The sequence below is a fragment of the Pteropus alecto genome, unplaced genomic scaffold (genome assembly GCF_000325575.1).
Source record: "Pteropus alecto unplaced genomic scaffold, ASM32557v1 scaffold103, whole genome shotgun sequence".
Lineage (NCBI taxonomy): Eukaryota > Metazoa > Chordata > Mammalia > Chiroptera > Pteropodidae > Pteropus > Pteropus alecto.
This window is the reverse complement of record NW_006436288.1, coordinates 7380576-7404343: the sequence shown is the minus strand read 5'-3', so window position 1 is coordinate 7404343 and position 23768 is coordinate 7380576. Positions and strand designations below refer to the sequence as shown.

Sequence of the window (23768 nt, the reverse complement as noted above, 5' to 3'; positions counted from 1 at the left end):
GAATAACACATGTCCATAGTGGGTTTAGTTTGGGAGCTGAAACTTGCTCATGACGAATTTGGTAAATTTAAAAAATATATATACACACATATACTTACATACATATATACATACATACATACATACATGCATACAACTTTGCTTTCCAAGGTACATTATTTACATTATTGGACCATTCCTTCAACAATAGGAAAAGATCGGAAGTTAAAAAGGGGCTGGGAAATTATATATCAATGTAATTAATTCAATTAATGTTACAATTACTGTCCCTGTGAAGATAACAGGGTCATAAAAATTCTGTTATTGCCAGCTAATCGGCAAAGGAAAAATGGTGTGCATAAGAGGAAATACAGTGTTGGGTTAAAACTTTTATGAGTCCTGCATATACTTGGATCCCATAAACTGAGGTGAATTGGCACATACTTCAGTTTGTTGATATCGAAATGGAACAATTCATGTGAACAACAATTTAGTTGAAATGGAACAATCTAGCATTAGATGATAGGGTAACATAAGGTGGAGAAGCCATAGTTTGACTTTAAACCCAACAAGGCAAATTTAAAATAAAAGTACAAATCGACTTCTGACTGACATCTATTGAATTTCTGAACATTTTAACTTTCTTATAAAGGGTCTGACAAAAATAAGGGAATGTCCCCTGATCTTCGGCAAAAAAATTCTCCTAAAACAGAGTGATACAAACATATTTGCTATTTAAAAAGATTTCGTAGGCTGCTTTATAGTGAATGGATCAGAGGGAAGCAAGAGTGGAAGTAGGGATACCAGTTTTCCAGATGGTAAATAATGGTGGAAATTAGATGAATTTGAGAGATCTTTAGGAGTTATGAACAATAGGACTTAGTGATTAATTGGGTGTCAAAGGTAAAGAAGAGGAAAAGTCAAAGATAATTGTTAAATGTGGTTAGAATTTTCCACACAGGTCTTAAGTAGACATAAGCGGAAAACCTCCAGGCTTTGCATTATAGGCACCAAAAGAGGAGATTTTCCTGGTGCTGGCACAATAAGAAAGTCAAGGCCCATAACATGCCCATTAGACCTAGGTGATACGGCTCACTGAGTATATTAATAGGTGCTGACTGATGCATTTTACTCAATGTGGCCATTGTGCCCATTATACATTAGACAGATCTTTATGAGATTCAAGGGAACCAATAAAATGAGCCTTTCTAGGTTACTATTTAGCTCATTTTTACCCTTTACTCAGTTGATTGGCTGTTTTAGAAGTAAATTAAAGCAAAAGTAACCAAACTGAGTTCAAGCTGTCGTTCGCATCCATCAAAATTAAACCAGTGAGTTTCTGGCTTAAGCACTTGGCCATAGCTGATGCTGCTGCCATTTGAGATGAGGGACAAGTGGAGGAAGACCAGGCTTTTTATTTTATTGTTGTTGTTGTAACTGCTGTTATTGCAGTGGTAGGAGAGGTAAAGAAAATAAGTTCGATTTTGGATATGTTGATTTCAAGGTCATGTTCATATTCCAAATGGAAACAGGAACTACGCAGTTGCATATATGGGTCCACATCCCAGAAGAAAGTTGTGAACTAAAAATAAAAATGTCATAATCCTTAGCTAAATAGGTAGAAATTGAATTTATGCATATGAATGAGATCACCTAGGAAAATAGTATAGTTAGAAGAGGGCCAAGAATTGAACAATGAGAAAAACACATATTTGTTAAGAATAGTAAGCAAGCTTAGAAGAAAGATGTATACAGCAGAATAGGTAAGAGAAGGATGGTATCTGAACATTAGGAGGAAGAGTATGTCAAGAAGAGCATGATCAACAGTGTCAAATGCTACTGAAAGTCATGTAAAATGGAAACTGTCCATTGGATTTAGCGATCAAAGGTTATTGATGACCTTAATGAAAGTTGATTTGATAGAGTGGTGGTAGCTAAAGTCAGATGGAAATAATTTTAGAAGTGCTGGTGAGGTGAGGAGAAGGCACCAGATATAGACAACCTTGAAAAGTTTAACCTTGAAGAGGTGGAGAGTAAAAGAAATATTTTAGAGAGCCAGGAAAGAAAGCAAAATAGTAAACATGTAAGTGTTAATTGTTACTCATATTAATTCCATAAGCATTTGTTGATCACATGAAGGGCACAGGGGAGGAACTGAGAATTAAGAGATAAGTAGGAAATAGTCCTCTCTTCAAGATGCTCAAAGTTTAATAAGGGAGAGGAAGACAGATAATTATGTATAGGGACAGTGCAATAGATGTGTTAGATTTAGGGGTAGCACAGTAGTGAGAGTAGAAAGTATGTTACCAGGCAGGAGATCAGGGAAGACATTAAAGTAATATTTAAACCGAGTTATGAATTTTTTTTAAAATGCCTACGGCACCTAGTATTCCTAGGTGGTCTCCAAGTACTAACCAGGCCCGACCCTGCTTAGCTTCCGAGATCAGACGGGATAGGGCACATTAAGGGTGGCAGGGCAGTAGACTGAGTTATGAATTCTTAAGTGTTTACTAGAATGACTATGAGAAAGACATCCCAGATGGAGAAAAGCATAGTTTATTGGAAAACTACAGTAGCCTTTAAAGAGCATGAGTTCTTAGAATCACAATGTCTAGATATAAATCTTGCCTCCAGCATTACCAGCTCCATGACTTTGGGTTATCATCATAGCTGTGTAAAGCCTCGAATTCCTTACCTGTACAATGAAGGCCAATAATTCCTATCTCACAGGATTTTTAGGGAGGCTTAAAAGCTGTGAAACACTGAATTCAGTAGCTGGTACTCAATATATGTAAATACTTGTTATTATTGTAGGATTTAAAATGCAAAAAGAGTAGCAAGGTTATGAAGCTAAAGAAGATAATCAGAAACCATATCACGAGATATTTATTACAAAAGTCAGCATTGTTTCCAGCATTAATTAAAACAAACTAGTACAATTATTAGTAAACGGAATGAAGTTAGGCTTAATTCTACTAAAAAAAATCTTCAGGAAGCATCTTAATTATAATCTCCTGTTGATGACGCCTAAGGCACCAGGTATGTACAAGTACCTTACAGGCTACTAATTAAGAGGCTGATATTGCTAACCTCTAATTGTTCAATTTGTAAATTATTATTTTTTACAATATCTTATAATACAGTGCATTATTTTCCATTAACATTGTTGATAAACTTCATGTTTCTAATTTTTTAAAAATATATTTTGGTATTTTTCTATTTTAAATGAACTGGTAGTATGGTAATTCTTTTAGTAAAAAGGCTATTTCATATCTACCACCAAAATGCACCCAAATTAACCAGATAGTGTAGCTGACCTTAAGAGTATGGTTAAGGGCATTTTAGGGTAGAATTAGGCTCCACAAAAAACTGCAGGTGGATCTAAGGATATTTGCATGGGGCCTCTATTCTTCCGTCATTTTGGATAAAGTTTTCTCTAGTCCCACAAGTCAGCGATTTATCTTTCAGATTTTTATTTTGAGGAAGCTTTATTTTCTTTGGAAGAATTCAACTTCTCACTTATGTGAACTATATTCCCTCTTCAGGAATAATTTTGGCATTGAAAAAATAATTACGGGTCACCACTGCCTAGATTACTAAATTTAATCCGTTGAATGTTTATATATGTATAGTATATATGGTCCTGAACTCCTGACGGCAATGTAGGTCTTCAAGCTTGTAGACACTTACTAAGCACAGAGGATATATGAGGGCAGGGCAAACTACTTCCAGCAGTGGCTTTGGATTTCAAAGTTTTGTTTGCCAAGATCTATAGTGACATGTCTAATCCTGCACACAGTACACGTGTATGTGATGGAATAAAAAAATGTAGCATAGAATACTTTATTTGACTGAGATTCCCCCGAAATTTCTTTATGTAAAGCGAAAACTTCACCTCTTCTAGGTAGAAACCAGCTAAAATGATTTTACGAACTACTAAAGGGTCGTTAAAGGCAGACTAAAATCGCTCCTCCAGCTATCTCCGCTGCTGTCACAGCCCTTCGGAAATTTGAGGATCGCCCGCGAAGTCACCAGCGTTTTGTCCCTTGCCCTGGGAAGATGAAGCCGGCCTCCCTGCAGGAAAGCATCACCACACCAACCTACAGCTCCAACTCGGTGGATGATGCAGGGCTCGACCTTCCAGCCCGTCCCGCCCCCTTTTCTCCGCGAATTTAATTTCGGCCCTGTGAAGTGGGTCGAGCGCCGAAAGATCGATGCTTCCTCCACGCCCTGAGAGCCGCCATTTTTGGGGGGAGGAGAAATGCTAGTAACGGCGGCAGAAGCTCAGCGCGATGTTGACTCGCTTTTGCGTCTCTTGCCAGCACTGTAGGACCGGGACAGAGGAATCTACCAGGGCCACTCCGGCTGTCTCTCCGGAATGAGGCCTCGGTTCCCGCACGGGACGGCCCCCTTCCTCCTCCAAGAGTGCGTGGCGCCCCGCAGCGCGGCGAACCCTCGCGCGCCCTCCGCTGTCAGTTACCCGCGCGCTCCCGTTGGTGCGCGCCGCTCCCCTCCGGCTCCCGCTCCTCCCCCGCCCGCCTTGGCGCTAGGCGCAGACTCGCTTGTTTGTTTCTGCAGGAGCCCAAGGAGAGGCCGAAGCCGAGACGATGCCTGGGAAGCTGAAGGTGAAAATCGTGGCTGGGCGCCATTTGCCAGTGATGGATCGAGCTAGTGACCTGACTGATGCCTTCGTGGAGGTTGGTGCAAGGTCCTGCTCCTCAAACACAGGGAGTGCCAAGCCCTGTGAAGGATCCTACCCATCTCGGCCCCAGCTCATTCCCCTTCCTACAGTCCTGTGTGCCTTGCTTGTGTAGCTCTCCCTTGAGGGCTGACTGTGGAGATTGCAGCCCATGTGATGGGCGCACGGCTTGCTGTTGTCCGCGGCACACTGCGCCGCGCGGGGAGGCTGTTACTGTCCTGCATGTTGGGGTGACCTTTGATGTCAGGACTCATAACAGGCCACCTGCCAGTACAGAGATCCCAAGGCGTGGCCCGCGCGGCTACCGAAATACACACACATACATGCATCCTTCTTTCGGGAGGGGTGGCACTTCAACTAGAGTGATGAAGATGTTTAACAAGGTAGACACAGCCCCTACGGGCACTTGAAGACCTACAAGGCTAGGAGATCCACTCTTTAGCGTGGTATTTTCTGAATCAGTATAAGTTCTAAAACAACTAACACTTTCTGCTCTTGTATGGACTGGTAGGTCTGATGAACTGTTTCAGGGTAATTTAGTGCCTTGGGGTAGGAAGCCAATTAAGTGCCATAGATTTAAATTGCAAAATTGCTTTTTAAATCTAATGATTAGTTTACAACGCATGCAAATTATCACAAGCCTAGGGCCTGGAAAGTAATAACCCAGAGTATGAAAGAAGCCAAGTAAAAATTGTAATAAAAATTGACGTGATGAGCCAGAGTATTAGAACAATAATCCTTTGGGCTATTAGTGGGTAGAGTTGATAGATACATGATAACATACAGTCTGATTTCATCTCAAAATAAAATATTCCTGATGTTCCATAAAGGTTCTGTAACCTAATGGCAGTTTTGCCCCCAAACATAATTTCAACTTCATTTTCATTTGAGAAACAGTTACCCAAAACTTGTAAACCTCGGTAGCCTTGTGGCCTATTACCTTAATCACTGCTTATTTTGCCTCTCTAGGCAAGGTGATGAATGTTGTTGTAGAATGTGGAAACTTAATTCTGTCTCTGAAGGTATAGGGAAGCTTCCTAAGTGATATTTCAGCTGGGCCTTGAAGGACATCCAGGATTTTAGCAGGCAGAGGGAATATTAAAGGCTCAGAATGGGTTACATGGTATGTTTAGGAAGTTTGGTATGTTTAGGAAGTTTGGCATATATATAGAGTAAAAGAGGATGTGTGGTAGTGGATGTCTTGGGGGATAAGGTGGGAAAGGTAATTTGGAGCCAAACCTCCTTTTCTATACTAAAGAAAGTTTCCTTTATTCTGTAAGCAGGGGGTTAGCCAGGGGAGCTTTTTAAGCAGAAATGAAATAAGATCATGTTTGTATTAGGTTGTTTCTTTTCTAGATCACTTGAATAATAATGTTATTGTTGGGCTGGACAGATGAGAATGGGTCAAGGAGATCAATTAAGGAGGTGGTAAAATTATCCAGGCAATAGGTGCATGTTTAGAATGGCAGTGGGAATGGATTAAAGGAGAAAGATTTGAAGGACATTTCTTAGGTAAAATTGTCAGGCCTTTGTAAAATGGTTTTTGCTGGTGAGAGAAGAGTTGGATTCAAGGCTGACTCATTAATTCCTTTCAACAAGTAGTTATTGAGTGTCTCCTATTTGCCATGTACCATGCTAGTCACTGGTCTAGCTGATGCATATATGATGTTGAATAAAGTGTACTTGGTTCTTGTTTTTATGGACCTTATATTTTGGTGGGAGAAACACATTAGGAAGTAAAAAAACAAATATATCCATGTGATGAGAGTCATAAAAGAAAACAATAGGAAGAGCATAAGAGGGAATATCTACTTAAGGCTGAGTAATCAGGGGAGGCCTCTGAGGGAGTGTCAGTTAGGCTGACCTACTGGATGAAACTGGTAGCTGCTCAGGGAATGTGTATGTGTATAGGGAAGTTTGGAGCAAGAGAGGCTGGAAGAGAAAAGAGTCTCAGCAGAGGGAAGATCCTGAGGAAATTTGTTGTTTTAGGAAGTGAAAGAAGATCTTTTGTTGCTGGCATGTTGCAAGTGAAGAGGAGAGTTCAAGATACAGTTGGAGAGTTAGTCAAGGAGCCAATTTTACAGGATCTTAGAGGCCCTGATTAGGAGATTGGATTTTATTTTAAATTCAGTGGGAAGCAGTTGTCAAGATGAGCACTTATGTTGCTATCTGAAGAATGGACGAAGAGGGGAAAGAGCTAAAGCAGGCAAATAGTTGGGATATTCTATAATCGTTCATAAAAGAGGTGGTGAGGGCCAAGGTGATGGTTTTGGTAATGGAGAGAATGTGGATGGATTCCAGACATACTTTGAATAAAGACTCTAGAGGATTTGTTGGTAGATTGGAGTACAGGAACAGGGAAAAGGAGACTAAAAGATGACTCTTAGCTTTTTGGAGTCATTGGGGTAATTTTCCAAAACTCCTTGGGGTTGATAGAGATTTATTGAGTGCGTGGAGAATCACATTCCATTAGGGAATGTTAAATTTGAGGAGTCTTTGGACCTTCAGTCAGAATTGTCAAAGAGAAAGTCCTATTTGTGAGTATAGTGTTCAGAAGAGAGGTATGAGTTGAAAACGAGCTCACAGGCCAGTTATTCTCAACTCTGTGAGACCCAGTATTCCCTTTATATAGCAGATATTTTGAAATCTACTCTTTAATATCTTGGCATGATAATAATAGCTAGTATAACCTATCTATGCTTACAATTAAAAATATCTAACATAATGCTCTAGCTATAATATGATAGAGAAATAAAAGTATTTTATCATATGTATTTCAATATGAAAGTACGTGTTCATGACCACAGTAGAAAACATGAAGTAATAAGATTGAATCTATGAAAATTTTCGAGCCTTTGTATATATCAGATATTGTACTGGATGTAATACGATGTGCTGGGGCTATAACAATAAAACAATTTTTTTTAGTCATGGAACTTACGTTTTAGTGGGAGTAGGGAGTTCATAAAGATAAAGTAAAAGAGAAGTTCCTCATGTGGAGAAAATAAAGCAGTGATGCAGGATAAGGGAGTGCCTCACCTATGTGTAAAATCAGATGAATATGACAGCTCCTAAAACAGACAGTTTTGTAGTTTTGACATCTCGGATAGGCCTTAGTTGCCATTGGCTATCTGATTTTCCATAATGGTCAACTCACAAGAAAAAGACTTGTCCCTTCACATACATGATGGTTGTATTTCTTGACAATTATGTATATTAAAACCCTATCACAATACTTTTATCTGTAAAACTGAGATTTTATTCTAGGTGGGTTTTTCACCCATGTAATTATCTGGTGGGACATTTGAAAGTCATGGCATGAGACAAGTCTTCATTGTTGGGGACTATCTCTCATTGCAGGACACTAACATCTCTGACCTTGCTCACTAAATACTGCTACCTGTCCCAAACATACCCCTAGAAATTTCTATAGTTCCCGTAGAAGTTGGTTCTGTCTCTTTTGCACATTTCTGATTTAGGGTTAGAGAGAGGAGAGGTATGGATCTTTGAAAAACTTGACATTAAGAATTTTATTAGATGTGGAAGATTAGGGGAAGGGAACAGATTGTCAGCCAGTGGGTAGCCCATAAATCAGGAAAGTAATGTTCTAGAAGGCAAGAGAGGAAGTTCCTAGAAAGAGGAAGCTCCTAATTGTCAAATGGCACTGAAAGGCCAACTAAGAGGACAGAGAAATCACTGGATGGATTGTTAATGGTTGTTAATGATCCTGAGTGATAAAGATAGATGTCCATACTTAATTTAGTTGAAGAGGGTAAAGTACACAGAAGATGAGGAAGTAGGAGTGGTATGAATAGGCAGCTGTTTCAAGAAATTAGGCTACGAAGGGGAGAGGAGAAATAGGGTGGTATTTGGGAGCGTATATAGTTTCTAGTACTTTTTGAAAAATAAGAAGATAATGATTGTGTGCTAATAGGAATAATCCAGCAGGAAGGGGAAGATTAATGCAGGAAAAAGGGGATAATGAAGAGTTATAATAAAAGGATAAATTGTATGATGTGGACTATGATTATTATATAAGCTAATAGGAGAGGGACATAAACCTGGGCTGGTAATGAGAAATCTTTATGCTGGGCTTGGGTGATAAAATTTCCACAGGCAGAGAGGAAAAAGGGACATTTTTCAGATGAATAAGACAGACTTGGTAAAAGCAAAAGGCAGGATAGAACATATGTGATTGAAGGGAGGGTTCTTGTCAAATAGAAGTGGGAAATAAAATTTGGCTTGTTAGATAGGGATACAGATTACCAAGTGGTCTGAAAGCTAGGGGGAGAAGTCTGTATAGTAGAAATTCTCTTAACCACTTCATTAATTCATTACAGTATTCTGCATTCCTTCTATAAGCATGTTCTTCACTACCCCGTATAGTTAGATTATTCTCCAGTGTACCTGTGTGCCTGCTTCTCCAGTCAGTAGACTTATATGCTTTACCAAGAGGTGGTTGTCTATGCTGACTCTATATGTTATTGTAATTTATTTAAACCTTATATAAATCGATGAAATGTGGAAATTAAGTTGATAATGCTATGTAAAGACTTATGGATACAGTCAATAAAAAGTACTCGAACTAGATGAAGATTGTAAAAAAATTCTAGGATTCTATGTTCATGGTTTTTTTCTTTTTTTAAGAAACTCAAACTGGCAGTCACAGGTGATAAATTATAGGTGTGGTTTATGCAAAAAAAGATGATGTAGAACTCTAAAGAATGAACCCCTACTCAAAGAGGCCTTAGTCTTATATTAAAAAGTCAAAGAATGAATATATGTTTTATCGTAATGCATTAACATACATGTTACAAACTGTTCTGCTAAACTACATTATCATTTGTGTTTATCCAAGAGCCTTTGAGGGAACAGGGAGAGGAAAAGAAATTAATATTAAATGAGTATTTTCTGTTATCAGATGTTTTGCTAGGTCTCTACTTGCATTATCTCATGTACTGCTCATAGCAAACCCCCCTTTTCAGTGGGAGAAGCAGCCTTAAGTAGCAGATTAAATAACTTTCTCAAGATAATCTAGCTAATGATTGGGGAAAGAGAATGCTTTTACTTTATTAGGGAATCTCATTAAAATCCCTGATGTTCTTTAATAAAGCTGTAAGGCACTCAATTGTGAGTAGTAAAATCTTTGAATTAAATAAGACCTAATGAACTGGATTCTTTAGTAGAAAGGGAATCATCACAATGTTGGCAAAATTTGCACGCTAACCTTTTTCTAAAATCTTGTTTTTTGTATGTTTGATGCAGTGTGAGGACTGCATTATCCTCACATTATCCTCAGATCTTTACTATATCTAGAATGGACAGTTGACCAAAAAACAAAAAAAAAAGTGCAACATAGCACTATAGTATGGTGGGACAAAATTGAAGGGGGCTTTAAATTGTAACTTAAGAAATATGTTGTTTTTGGCAATTGAGCCAAAACCCTTAAGTACATTTGGATTTTGAATGGTTTTGAATGTTTTTATGAATCCTGACAACATTTTACTTCAAATAAAACAGTTTTTAGGTAAATTAAACATTAAATGTTTCTTTCGAATATTGAAATGTAATGAAAATTAAATTAGTAAATGAGCAGTAACCTGTGTTTTTCCTGGGTTTCTTTTTCCCTGTTAGATTTCATTTCTTTAACATTTGTGATTTAAAATGAAAAAAAAATTACGCAAGTAGTACATGAATAGCTCCCATTTCAAAATATTTGAATACCCAGAAGTGAAACTTGAAAGCCCCTTACTTTTTATTTACTACACTGTACTGTATTGCTTACACCCTGTCAGTTCCTTCTTGAGAGATAATTGCTGTCATATATTTTCTACTACTTGATCTATTTTTTTTTCAGTTATGTCGATATTTTCCCATAACGGTACTTATAATTGACTCCATTCTTTAACAGGATTCTTTAGTCATTTATTCAGTCACTTTCCTGTCGAACGACTATTTAAATTTTTGTGTATTTTTTGGGAGGAGACCTTATGTGAAAGTGCTTCTTTAGGATAAATTCCTGGAAGTGGGTCCAGAATTCTGTAATTCGAATCAATATAAAGTTTTTGCCACTTGGACTTTTTTTCGTTTTTGGTGTTTTTGAATTTTAAAATTATACATTTATAAAATAGGTAATATATGTGCATGGTTCAAAATTAAAAAGATACATAATAAGTCACCCTCTCATCACCTTTCCTTTAACCAATCTGTTCTGTTCTTTGTAGTTGCCACTGTTAACATTTCTTATATATCCTTCTAGAAATAATCTGGGCATGTATAGGCTTATGTTATATGCCTTATAATGTTTTGTTATTTCTCTATGCGAATTATGCCATACACACTGTTCTGCAGTAGAAAGATGTAACTTGGACATTGTTCCATACCACGGCTTATAGAACTGCTTTATTCTTCTATTTAGGACTGCACTGTGTGTTTTTACCATTATTTAATTTAACCAGTTCCAAACTGATGGACAATCTTTTGCTATTATCATGTTCCTTCTGTACATCGCATACTTCTGTGTGAACTTAAAGGGTAAAGACCTTTAATATTTTGATAAATATTGTCAAATTGTACTCTGTAGAAATTGTTCTAATGTACTCTCACATCAAGAGTATGAGAGTACCTCGCTAACACTGTTTTCAAACTTTTTGATTTTTGCCAACCTGCTAAGTAAAAATGCTGGTTTAGTTTGCATTTATCTTAGTGTGAGTGAGGTTGATCATTTCTTGACATATTTAAGGCATCTATATTTCCATATCTTTGAATTGTGTTTATGTCCTTTGCCCATTTTTCTGTTGGTCTGTTGATCTTTTTCTTATTTGTAGGAACTCGTTAAAAATTGAGTAAATTATCTCTGTGACATATTTGGCAAATACTTTTTCTCAGTTTTTTATTTATCTTTGATTTTGTCATGCTCCTTATCATGCAAGAAGTTGTTATTCCTGCGTAATTTTTAAACCTTTTCTACGCTCTAACCAAACTGCTTAGGTACCACATGGTTGGTATCATTACCAGTAATTCAAATTGAATGATAAAATAATTAGAAAAAGATACAGAAGATAAAAATAGTTATGGTTTTGGATATTGCAGTTTTAGACTATTTCCTGGACTGATTAAACGTTAATATCTACAAGTAATCTAATACCAAAAATAGGATTGTAGGTAAAAAAAAGAAAGGCGATTTCATAGATTACCTGATCGAACCAGCATTTCATAAGTATCTGCAGTGTGCAAAACTCTGTGCTGGATATTGTGATAAAGGGGAAACCTTTTAGTGAATCTTGAGGTTAAGAAAGATACTTAATGGTCATACCTGATAGGATTAGGGAAGACTTGACAAGATCAGATTTGAGAAAGGTGAGGCAGTCTGGGAAGCAGTTGCCTAGCCGTTTTGCTCTGAAACTTCCCGACCACTTCTCAAGTCCAGTCTGAGGTTTCATAGTCTCCATTCTTGATTGGAAGCAAATCCTAGGGATCTAGCCTGCTTTCCGCCTTCTTCATTTCCTTCTTTATTTTTAGATCTTTGTGATTTAGTGTTTGCCAAGATTGGCTGTGAAATAAGTTAATCTCTCCATCCAACTCCTTTCATTATCCCTGAAGATAGGAACATAAAACCCTTATTAACCATAGTTTAATGCTGATCACTGTGTGTGCACAGATAAGGAATTAAAAAAAATATGGAGAGGCTAGAAAACACCAGGATATATTACTGATTTCTTATATTAATGGGTTGTAGTTCTGGATTCCCTTGCTGAGATGTTAAGAGAAAACTGGCCTTTTACCTTCTGATTTTATCTTTGCTCGTTCTTTGCCCTTAAAACTTTACCTGTTGTCTGAGCCGTGTTTAGTGAAGGCCATACTGATTCCTTTCTCCATAATGACATAGTTGTTTATGTTTCTGATTCCCCTGTGGAGCTAGTCAAGCAGAATAGTGGGTAATTCCTTGTTCCACGTGTAGTCTGTAAACTTACCTAGACCCATCTATACTTTTACTTTGCCTCAGGGATAGTTTTCTTTTTCCCCTTCCAGGGTTAATCTTCCCATTGCTTGGCTGATAATAGATTTTGTTTTTATTCACATTCCCCGCCTCGCTTTAATTCCCCACCTCGCCCCCACTTCCACTTCTGACCTATGGATGTTGCCATTTCTTCTTAAGAACTAGATCTCTGAAGGCAAGGCATCTCCTCACACACGCTCACAGCGTGCACCTGGTGCCTGACACACCTGGCGCACTAGGGGGCTTGGCGCACCCGGGGTATGGTCCGTGCCTCCACCTGGGGCACGAACCCAGGACCTTCTGCGTGTAAAGCAGACGTGCTAACCACTACAGTATGGAGCCACCCCTCACATTTTTGATATTTATATTTTAATTGTTTCTTATTTGTTTTTAGGTAAAATTTGGTAATACCACCTTTAAAACAGATGTGTATCTCAAGTCCCTCAACCCTCAGTGGAACTCAGAATGGTTTAAATTTGAGGTAAGTTTTTAAATGTCAGCATTTTTGAGTGTGTTTTTTTGAGGTGACCCTTTTCCCAAAGAAAGATAGCAGTACCTTTTATTTCAGGTATGGTGGTTTTCCCATACCATAGACATATTTCCCAGGAATATTAAGTTTTTAAAAAATATTAGGAAAATAAAATATATGAATAGGAGAACCTAGATTAAAAAAAGATTATATTATTTTAGTAATTTTCTTCGAATACTGCCATGTACCAGAAATTACTGAAGAACAATGTACAGATTAAATTTTTAATTGTAAAAAATCATAAATATTGCCATTTTAAAGTGTACAGTCACAGTGTTATGCAAACATCACCACTGTTTATAAAAATTTATCACTTCAAAGAGAAACTTTCCTCATTCAGCAGTCACTCCCCATTTGCTCCTCTCTCCAGCCCCTGGTAACCTCTAATCTGCTTTCTGTGTCTTTCAATTTGCCTGTTTCATCTAAGTGGAATCACAAATATTTGTCCTTTTATGTCTTGCTTCTTTCACTTAGCATATGTTTTCAAGTTTCATCCATGGTGTAGCATCTATTAGAATTTTATTCCTTTTTGTGGCCAAATAGTATTCCATTATTCCAAATAGTATACCACATCTTGTTTATCTTTTTTTATCTGTTGATAGATACTTGGGTTGTTTTGGCCTTTTGTCTATTGTGAATAATGCTGCAATGAGCATTAGTGTACAGTATCTGTTTGAGCCCCTATTTTCAGTTCTTTTAGATGAAATGGCTGAATCATCTGGTAAAATCCGTGTTTAGCTTTTTCAGGAACTGCCAAACTGTTTTCCACAGTGGCTCTGCCATTTTAACATTACCACCAGCATCTATGAGTGTTCTAGTTTTTTCATATCTTTGTCAATACTTGTTATTTTACTTTTTTTAAAAATGTAAGCCACCCTAGTAGGTCTGAAGTGATAGTCACAGTATAATTTTAATGTACATTTTTATTACGAATGTACATTTTTATTATGATTTCTTATGGATGAGGGCCATTTGTATTTCTTTTACTTTGAACTATCTCCTCATATTTTAACCCCGCAAAGAAGATATTTAGATTATAGAGGTAGACTTCATAGGACTTGGTGACCAGCTTAATATGAAGAATGTAGATATGAGGTAGTATCTCATTGGTTTTGATTTACATTTTCCTAATTACTAATAGTGTTGAGCATCTTTTAATGTGCTTATTGGCCGTTTGTATATCTTCTTTGGAAAATTGTTCAGATCCTTTGCCCATTTTTAAGTTGAGTTGTTTATTTTTTCTTATTGAGTAGTTTTTTTATATTCTGAATATTAAACTCAAATATGATTGGCGAATATTTTCTCACATTTAGTGAGTCGTCTTTTCACCTTGATGCACAAAACTTTTTAATTTTGATGAAATCCAGTATATCTTTTTCTTTTGTCACTAATGCTTTCGGTGTCAAACCAGAGAATCTATTGCCAAATTTGAGGTCATGAAGATTTACCCTTATGTTTTCTCCTTAGGGGAGGATAGCTCTTATATTTAAGTGTTGATTCATTTTTAGTTAATTTTTGTAATGATCTGACATAAAGATATAGCTTCATTCTTTTGCATGTGGATATCCAATTGTTTCAGTACCATTTGTTGAAGAGACAGTTTTTTTCATTGAATGGCCTCGGTGCCCTTGTTAAAAGTCAATTGGACATAGAATTATGGGTTAATTTCTGGACTCTTCGATTTATTCCATTGGTCTATATGTCTATCCTTATGCCTTTACCATACTGTTGGTTAACTTTGTATTAAGTTTTGAAATCAAGGCGTATGACTCCTTCAACTGTGTTTTTCTTTAGTGTTGATTTTTTTGTCATGGGGTATTTTGATTCCTTTTTTGTTTTCTTTTGTGTATATGTACAGATTTTTTTTTTTTAGTTGTTTCCAAAATGACATTACATATTTTGAAAGACCCAGTATTGCACATGTACTAAATCTGTTGTCCTTTTAAACTATTATTTTAAGGTAAAAATGTGGAATATATGAGTTAGAGAAAGTAATTAGAATAACTTGCTTACGTGATTTCAAATGGAATTAGAATTGCGAAGTGCATCTTCATTACCCTAGAAAAACATTAAAATACTTATATATCTTCATGTGGACATAAGAAATGTTGATGCACAAGAATAGTGGACAGGGCTTGCTTAAAGCAAAGTAAACCTTTTACTAAAAAAGTTATATGCCTGGGGCGTGACTTCCCACCATGACCTGTCCAGTTAGGAATTTCTGATCAGATCGCCCTGTGAAGTTACTTTCCTCACTGGACTTGTCAGTTATATCACAGAAATCTTTTTCATCCACAATCATTTGGATGATTTTTTCTTTTTCTCATAACCTAGAAATGATTAGAAACAAATGGTCTTGGTCAATTACATCATTTTTGCAATGGTAGAAGCAGGCAGCCTTTATGTATTAGTCATTTTCATATACTATGACATTAATATTTAAGAAAATGGATATTTCATTATATTGACTCAATACTGGTAATTTTTAAATGTACAAAGTACTCAAGTAGCTTAGATAACTTCAAAAAATAATATATTTGTACTTTTCTGGAATAAGGGGTTTTAGTAATATTAATGAGCTTTAGTAACTCAAGTTACTAGCCATTCCTCTTATAATTTCCTAATTTTACTTTTTGGCTAGTACTCCTAATAAAAATGTAGATTGTTTGAAATGTGTCCTTAAACTTTGTGTTTGTAGTTACAATTAATTATACACTTCTTTTTTAATCTTTTATCAGTTGTAAATTACATTCAGTTATATATGTCATGAACTCTCAAATAAAACAGATGTTTAGTTTTCTTTCATGTAAACAAAATATTGAAGGCAGTGTCAGGGTATTTTAGTAGCTCCATGGAGTGATTTGGGACCCAGGTTCCTTCTTTCTCCTCCGTCGTCCAGTGTAGCCTGTGGCTTCCATACTCAGGTCACTGTAGCCTGCCTCCAGATGAGCACCTGGAGTTTCAGTAATCACATCAGTGTTCTAGGCTGGAAGGAGCTGGAATAAGGATAGGGCAGGAGTGGCTGTGAGTTAACATTTACATTTTAGCTGAGCAAACCGTGACTAAGAAGTTTTTCCCACTAAATAGAGTTCCTGAATCCAATTCCAGTGTGGGGTAGGAGTTCCCCCTACATCAACAAACAATTCTCAAACACCAGCAGGGTATCTGAGAATTCAACTCAATTCTGATGTTGTCTACCTGGAGATAGCATCTGATTCCACAGATACAGGGCTTAGTCCCATAAGATTACCCTCCACTTTAGATGCTGGTGCAAGCCTAGGCTCTTAATTGTGCTTCTGACTGGTTTGCTACAGATTGCAGGTTCCCACCACTCCTTCCTCTTGGGTTGGATTACTTCGCCCAGCACAGTGGCATGGTAACAGGTGGAAGCATTCTGCTTCCCCAGTGCGTAAGCTCTTTGAAAAAGGACCAGCAAACTCTCCTCTTCGGTTTTTATGGAGACTTCATTTCATAGTCATGATTGACTAAGTTGTTGATCATTGGCAGTTGAGTTCAATCACTAGCACTTCTTCCCTCCCCGGGAGTTGGGGGCTTGGGACAGGACCTTCCAAACCTCTAATCATGTGGTTGGTTCTCCTGGCAACCAGCTCCCACCCTTGGGTGGCATCATTAACGTAACAAAAGATGATTTATATCATTCTTAACACTTGGGAAATTCCAAGGGTTTGGGGAGCTGTGAGCCAGGATGAAGACCAAGTATCTTAAACACTTAAAACATTTCTGAGAAAGTCTTAATTAAAATTAATTCCTGAACTTCTCTATTCCAATTATTCATATTATTTTACACACACACACATACACACACACACACATACATCTCATGAACTATTTTCTAGTCACTTAGTATGGAGCCCTATAATGTAAGGGAAGGGATACCTTAGTGTCCCCTGAGACAAGATGATAGATAGATAAGGTGAATGTTTAGATGGATAAATCAGTGTACACAAAAATGTTGTTAATGGTTAGCTAGAAATTGGAAGGTTGTCTTTGGAAGAATGGTTAATGGCTTAGTTTATGACTCTTTACCTTTTGTAAATGTATAGCTAATGCATTAGTGATAGAGAGAATGCCATTGATGACGTTGATAATTCAGAATGGATTGGAATTCAAAATGATTGTTATATTTTAACCTTTCATTATGGAAATTTTCAAATATGCCCAAAAGTAGATTAGTATATTGAACTACCTGTGTGTCACCTACCTTTACCTACCTAAATTGTCTATATTCAGTTCTTGTTTTATTCGTTCCCCAATGCCCCATTTTTTTGGGGGGGAGGGGCGCATTTTAAGGCAAATTCAGGACATACAATTTGATCTATAAATTTTAATTATTTCTTTCTTATAAAGACTCTCTTTTTTTAAGAACAAATCATCCACTCACATTATCATATAAATGATAGCAACAATAATTCTTTCATGTATTTTAATTCTTAGAATAATCTTCAGAGGCTGGATTGTTAGCTTAAAATCAATAAGAAATTAAATAGGGGTTGGAGAAATGCATAATATTTATAATTAAATTTAAAAATTGAACCAAAATATAAGGATGCAGGGATAACACTTGACCAAAGAATATATAATGAAAGTATAGAGATTTTAACCACAAACTCAATCTTAATTAACAGTATGTATGTCTGCTGTAATGATAGACATTCATAGGCTGCATTTAAAAAATATATTTTAGTTATAATAATCCTTTTGTATTATAGCCTAGTCTCATTACTACATATTATATTGTGTTCTGTCTAACCACTATATTTGATGAGGAATACTAGAAATTATAGGATGGCATCGTGTCCAGAGGATGGCAGTTAAAATAGTGAATATGTGTGTCTTCCAGGAGTAAGAAGTCTTTTTTTGCCTTGTTTTTTGTTTTGGGCTGCTGTAGCGGAATACCATAGACCGGGTGTCTTAAACAATAGTGTTTTATTTCTCACAGTTCTGGATGCTGGGAAGTCCAAGGGTATCACCATGGTTGGGTTTGTAGATGGCCATTTCTTGTTGTGTCCTTCTATTGTAGGGAGAGAGAGAATCTCTCCCTGTTTCTACTTGTAAGGATACTAAACCCATTAATAAGGGCTCCCAAAGGCCCCATCTCCAAATATCATATTAGGGATTAGGGTGTCAACATTGAATTTTGGGGAGACATTCAGTCCATTGCATCTCCATTGTCGTCCCTCTCTTTGGCATAGGAGTTACAACTTTTTGTTTGCTTGTTAATTGGACTTTTTTTTTCAGAAATAAGTAATCTTTTACATTTGCTCTCTCTATATATGTATATGGTAATGAAGATTTTTAAGTTATAAGATTTAATTTTAAGTTATATTTTTAGGTGGATGATGAAGATTTACAAGATGAACCTTTACAAATCACAGTTCTTGACCATGATACTTACAGTGCAAATGATGCCATTGGTAAAGTGTACATTGATATTGATCCTTTACTCTACAGTGAAGCTGCAACAGTCATCTCAGGATGGTTTCCAATTTATGATACCATACATGGTAAGGAGTATATTTTAAGAAAATAAATAATGAACTTTTAAATTATCCTTAAAGATTTTTGTGCTCTTCTTGGTGGTTTTAAAATATATATCTTTAAAAGATGTTTTCTTTTTAGATGTAGTAGTAAAGTATTGTTGGTAGAATTGTCACTTTTCTGAACATGATTTGAAACATAATTTTCTGAGCTAAATTGGTGTAATATAGTAAGTGCGTTATTTAAAAATCATCTCATTCATACTCAGTACCTATAACATTTTCAAACTGTATTTCATTAAGCTAGACATTATAAAGATTTGCAAAAATGCAACACAGTGCCACTCATTAACATTTTTGTTTTCAAAATATAGTTATTTTCATTAAAATATTGTTTACATTAACATATTTATTACTTTAAATGCAGTAATAAGTAAATTTTTTTAATTCTCAATTTTAATTTATAATATGGTAAATATTGATAGATATGAGCCACATAAACAAAAACTCTTTGAGGTCTTCACTAACTTTTGAGATTTAAAGGGGTCCTGCAATCAAAAAGTTTGAGAACTCCTGGCCTAGAAATATGCTGTCTCTTTAGAATGGTAAATGAACCCATAAGGAACTGGCAGATGCTTCTATCTGCAATATTGCATCTTTCTGCTTATTTTACATTTTCGACCTGGCCATTCCATTGGTGGTCATTTTTTGTAAAAAATATGTTTGCTTAGATTTATTCATGTTTATTACATAGGTATGTATATGTTATTTGTTATTGTAATGTATGTTATTTGTATTTTATTATTATTTACTAATGTTTAAGTGGTAAAATAAATTGGAAAACAGCATTTGCTTAAATAATTTAGAGCATATATAGACCATAGTTGCACAGCCAGAATAGAAAGCATGTTTTCAGAATACAGTGACATAAGAAGATATGCATGATGTATTATGAATTGCAAAACATTATTATAGGATGATCCCAAAATTATTTAGAAATAAAAGAATTGCATATATGTATTATCATTGGATAAATTGGCAGAATACATGATAAAATGTTTATCATTAGATAGTTTTATTTCTGGACTATAATTCTGCTTTTCCTCTTTGTGCTCTTTTGCTTATTCCATAGTTTCTAGAATGCTTATCTTTGTAATCAGGAAATAAGATTCAGTCAAGTGTTTTATTACCAGTAAAAAAAGTCACTGGAGAATCTGAGCTTGGATTAAAGGCAGTAGCTATATGAGTGAACAAATTTTTCAAACATTATATTAAATATTATTTGTAATTCATTTAATATGTTATGTAGGCCCCTTGTTAGGAACATAATCTCTTATTATTTCACTTGGTAAATGAGCAAGTCTTCTTAGAAGTTATTCCACCATAAGTATGAATTTGACAGGAAGATAGGATAGTCAAATAAAAAGACCTACCTTAATAAATATTTAGAGATAGAGGCTGGGTCATTTTTTTTCTCAGAGCATTTTCTGAAAAACCCTTTTTTTTTGGAATTTCTTAACTTATTACTGTATATTCATTGAAAAGAATAAAATTTATTTGTGTTAACTCAGATTCTTGCATTACTTGTTAAGAGCATTTACTCTGGGGTAATAAAGATCTGACTTTTAATCTTGGCTTCACCACTTACTGGCTATTGACGCTATGCAAATTATTTAACTTTTATTAAACTATAGCTTCTTTATAAAATGAGGATAATAATACTACGGAAATTACCTCACTGGGTTGTTGTAAGCACTGTAAGGTACTACTTGTAAAACATTTTAGAACATTATCAATATTCGGCAAATATTATCATCATCAATTTAAATAGGATTTCTTTCCAGTTAGATTGGTTCAAATAGAGACTTGTGGTAAAAATGAAAATTATCCATTCTTTAATACATACATGTTCTTCAGAAAATTTAATAAAGAAATTACATAGAATGAAAATAAGAAACAAAGTTAGCATTGCTATTATGATCAATATATTATTTTAAAATCATTAATTGGCATTTATTTGCTTACTTAATTATACTTTATTTTCTTAAGGTAGAAATTTGATTTTCCTTTTGAAATTATAGGTATCCGTGGAGAAATCAATGTAGTTGTCAAAGTAGACCTCTTCAATGATTTAAATCGATTTAGGCAGTCATCATGTGGAGTCAAATTCTTTTGCAGTAAGTAAATACATTTTATTACTCATTTAACAGGAAATTTAATAATTAATAAATTTGGGAAATCAAATTAATGTTTTAGAAGGCTAGTGGAAAACCTATTATACTTTGGTTTTAATGCCAAAGAGAAAATTGTTAATTTTTCAGAAACAATTGCTGTAGCTCAGAGGACTATTTATCTCATTCTGAAATAAATGATATCTAATTTTTTCCAAGTTCATAGAAATTTTTGTTAGGAAAATTTATCGGAGAACACGTGCTCATGATTTTCATGACAATGCCACTGTGGCCTTTTCCTACTCCTGCCCTTTCACCAGCTGCTACTCCAGCCTCCACTCTGGCCTACTTACCAGCATGATTAGAAGGAGTAACATTAAACATCGCCAGTAACAGTTACTAGAAAGAGTAACAGGTGAAGATTTTTGGATTCTTTTCAGAATCTTAAAGGAGAATCCATATATTAATGAAACAACTTAATCTCATATACTTAAACCTTATGTTTTATAATATTGGGCCTAAAGGTAGAGAATTGATTGTTAGAGCTCTCTACCTGAGAAGATAATTCAGATACTTTAGAATGGCTGGAAACAAAATTGAAAATAAAGGTGGAATGTTTTTGCTGCAGTGCTACACATTAATTCATCTTAGAGAAGTTTTCTAGATCTGGATGACTTTTATCTGGGAAGGCAAAATGTGATAGCATTTACTATGTGGTCTTAACTGAAAACCAAACAATTAAGGGAATAAACCTGAACTGGGCTATCCTTTTTGGCGAACAGGAAGAGTCCACAGTTCACCTAGGCCACATGTGGAAAGAAAATCACTCTTTATTGAATTATATATGCATAAGTATATTATAAAAAATTGTGGTATAGAACAGGTGTTGCACTGTATCTGAAACATAGCCTATGCTGCCTTTATGTCAGCTGGTCGTTAATAGTCAGCAACAACATAAAGGGAGAAGGACTTGTACTTTCTCAGTCAATGAAATCAAGTTTCATACTCTCAGAATTCATTCACACAGGCTGTCTAAAACTAGACAACTCAGATGTGGAGCCGTTTGTGGTAAATGGATGCATGTGTGTCTTGCAGAAGTCTCCTGTGGCTTTAAAAAGCATAATTGTTGGACATGAACTTATCGGAGAGCTTGCAGCCACTCATCTAATGCAGATTTTACCCTTGTACCAATAGGTCAATCTATGAAAAACAAGCTCAGAAATAATTTTCACATATTTGTTTTACTACTTTCACAGAAATTAATAATTTATTGCCGATTAAATTTCATAAGTTAAAACAAGTTACTTTTGTCAAGCATGTAAAAGATATGACTATATTAAACTTTGTATAATTGTAAAATGGAAAAAAGAAAAATCCAGTAGTGTTTTACTCTAATACAAGACACTGAAAGATAGGAGCAGAGCATTATAGCCAGGCACTGGTGTTATCCAGAATTACATAGGCTTCTACAGGAATGGAGACCCGTGAAAACCATGCAATATGGATTGAAATCGGGCACATCTAGGCAATTCATAGCCAGTCTGGATTAATAGAGTTAAAAGCTCCTAAGTGGTTGAATTAGCTTCAAGGTGCATGGAGACTAGTTTGATGTAGATGTTCTCAGGTTCTCCCCTTTTTGAATCTGACAAGATCTTACTTAAATTCCAATGACATTTGTTGTCCTACTTATTAAATGGATGTGTTAAGTTGTACAGTGAGTGCTGAACCAGTTAACCACATGACCATGGATTATTAGAAACTTCAGGGCTCTGTGATTCCTCAGATTATGTCAGAAAGGTAATGGTTTGATTTTTGAGGCTGCAGTATGTAGTATACAGAACTTTTTCAAAGAGCTTTGAATAAGTTTTTTGTATTCATACCTACTTTCTACCTATTTGTAACAATCAGCTAGCTGACTTTGTTTTTTGAACTTTGTATTCAATGCTGTTTAAGAAGTCCATCGATGGTTTCTAAATTATACAAATACAGTTTATATCGACTATGCTTACATGAGAGAGGTGAGAGGTCTCGTGAAAGAAAATGATTATTTCTAAGAATAAAATGAAACTTAGAAGAAGACTATTTGATTGGAAGTATTATTATAATTACATTGAGATTATTATAGTAAAAAGATGTTCTTGTACTATATATACAAAAGGTAAGAACTTAGTTGTACATTTTTAAGAAATTGAATTTAACTTTTTGATAAATAGAAGCATAATAGACAATTTCTTTTAACAGCAACATCTATTCCAAAGTGCTATAGAGCAGTAATAATTCATGGCTTTGTAGAAGAACTTGTGGTCAATGAAGATCCAGAATATCAATGGATTGATCGAATTCGCACACCAAGGGCATCAAATGAGGCCAGACAGAGACTCATTTCTTTAATGTCAGGTATTTAAAAAAAAAAAAAAACTTCATTACTGATTGACTTCATACTTCAAATATTTTCACTTCCTTTTGACATGCTACGAAATTTTACAGTGAAGATTGTAAATTGTAAGTGACTGATTCTCTACCCCTGGCCCCATCCTCCTGAACACACATTACGTTGCCATCCTGTAACAAGAATAAATCTGAATCAGAAGCTTATAGTTCCTTCTTCACTAGGTAGTAAAAGGATATTGTGCTCATGAAGTGGCATAGTGGAAAGTGCCCTGAGCAAGGAAGTAGGAAACTGGGTTCTAGTTTTTCTCTCTCTAGCATTTATTTATAATCATAGTTTAGGTAATTGCTCTAATGCTTTTTGTTCAAATGTTACTTTTTCATAGTCCTTCTCTATTTGTGGCTCCTTCTACGCCTCCCTGCCACTCTTAATCACTTTTCTTTATTTTTCTTTGAAGAATGTATTTATCATCTAAAATTCATATTTTTGTGTACACACATATAT

The 23768-nt window shown here is 35.6% G+C and overlaps 1 protein-coding gene and 2 pseudogenes across 11 annotated transcripts in view; 2 read left to right on the top strand and 1 right to left on the bottom strand.

Annotated features, from left to right (window-relative positions):
• Window positions 1-2350: 2350 nt before the first annotated feature.
• LOC112480375 lies at window positions 2351-2464 on the bottom strand (annotated as a pseudogene).
• Window positions 2465-4198: 1734 nt separating this feature from the next.
• Window positions 4199-23768, top strand: part of C2CD5 (C2 calcium dependent domain containing 5) — a 79951-nt gene continuing 60381 nt past the window's right edge. For 5 of the 11 annotated variants that reach the window (XM_025047384.1, XM_025047381.1, XM_025047387.1 and 2 more), the window contains exons 1-6: window positions 4200-4475; window positions 4558-4676; window positions 13072-13158; window positions 18560-18731; window positions 20786-20881; window positions 23117-23272. In XM_025047384.1, coding sequence (XP_024903152.1) covers window positions 4358-4475; window positions 4558-4676; window positions 13072-13158; window positions 18560-18731; window positions 20786-20881; window positions 23117-23272 — 748 coding nt within the window. In that variant the 5' untranslated portion in view covers window positions 4200-4357. Of the gene's footprint in view, window positions 4476-4557; window positions 4677-13071; window positions 13159-18559; window positions 18732-20785; window positions 20882-23116; window positions 23273-23768 lie in introns of all 11 variants that reach the window. The other 6 variants (XM_025047383.1, XM_025047385.1, XM_025047380.1 and 3 more) reach the window with 2 other exon arrangements.
• Window positions 21237-22885, top strand: LOC112480317 (annotated as a pseudogene).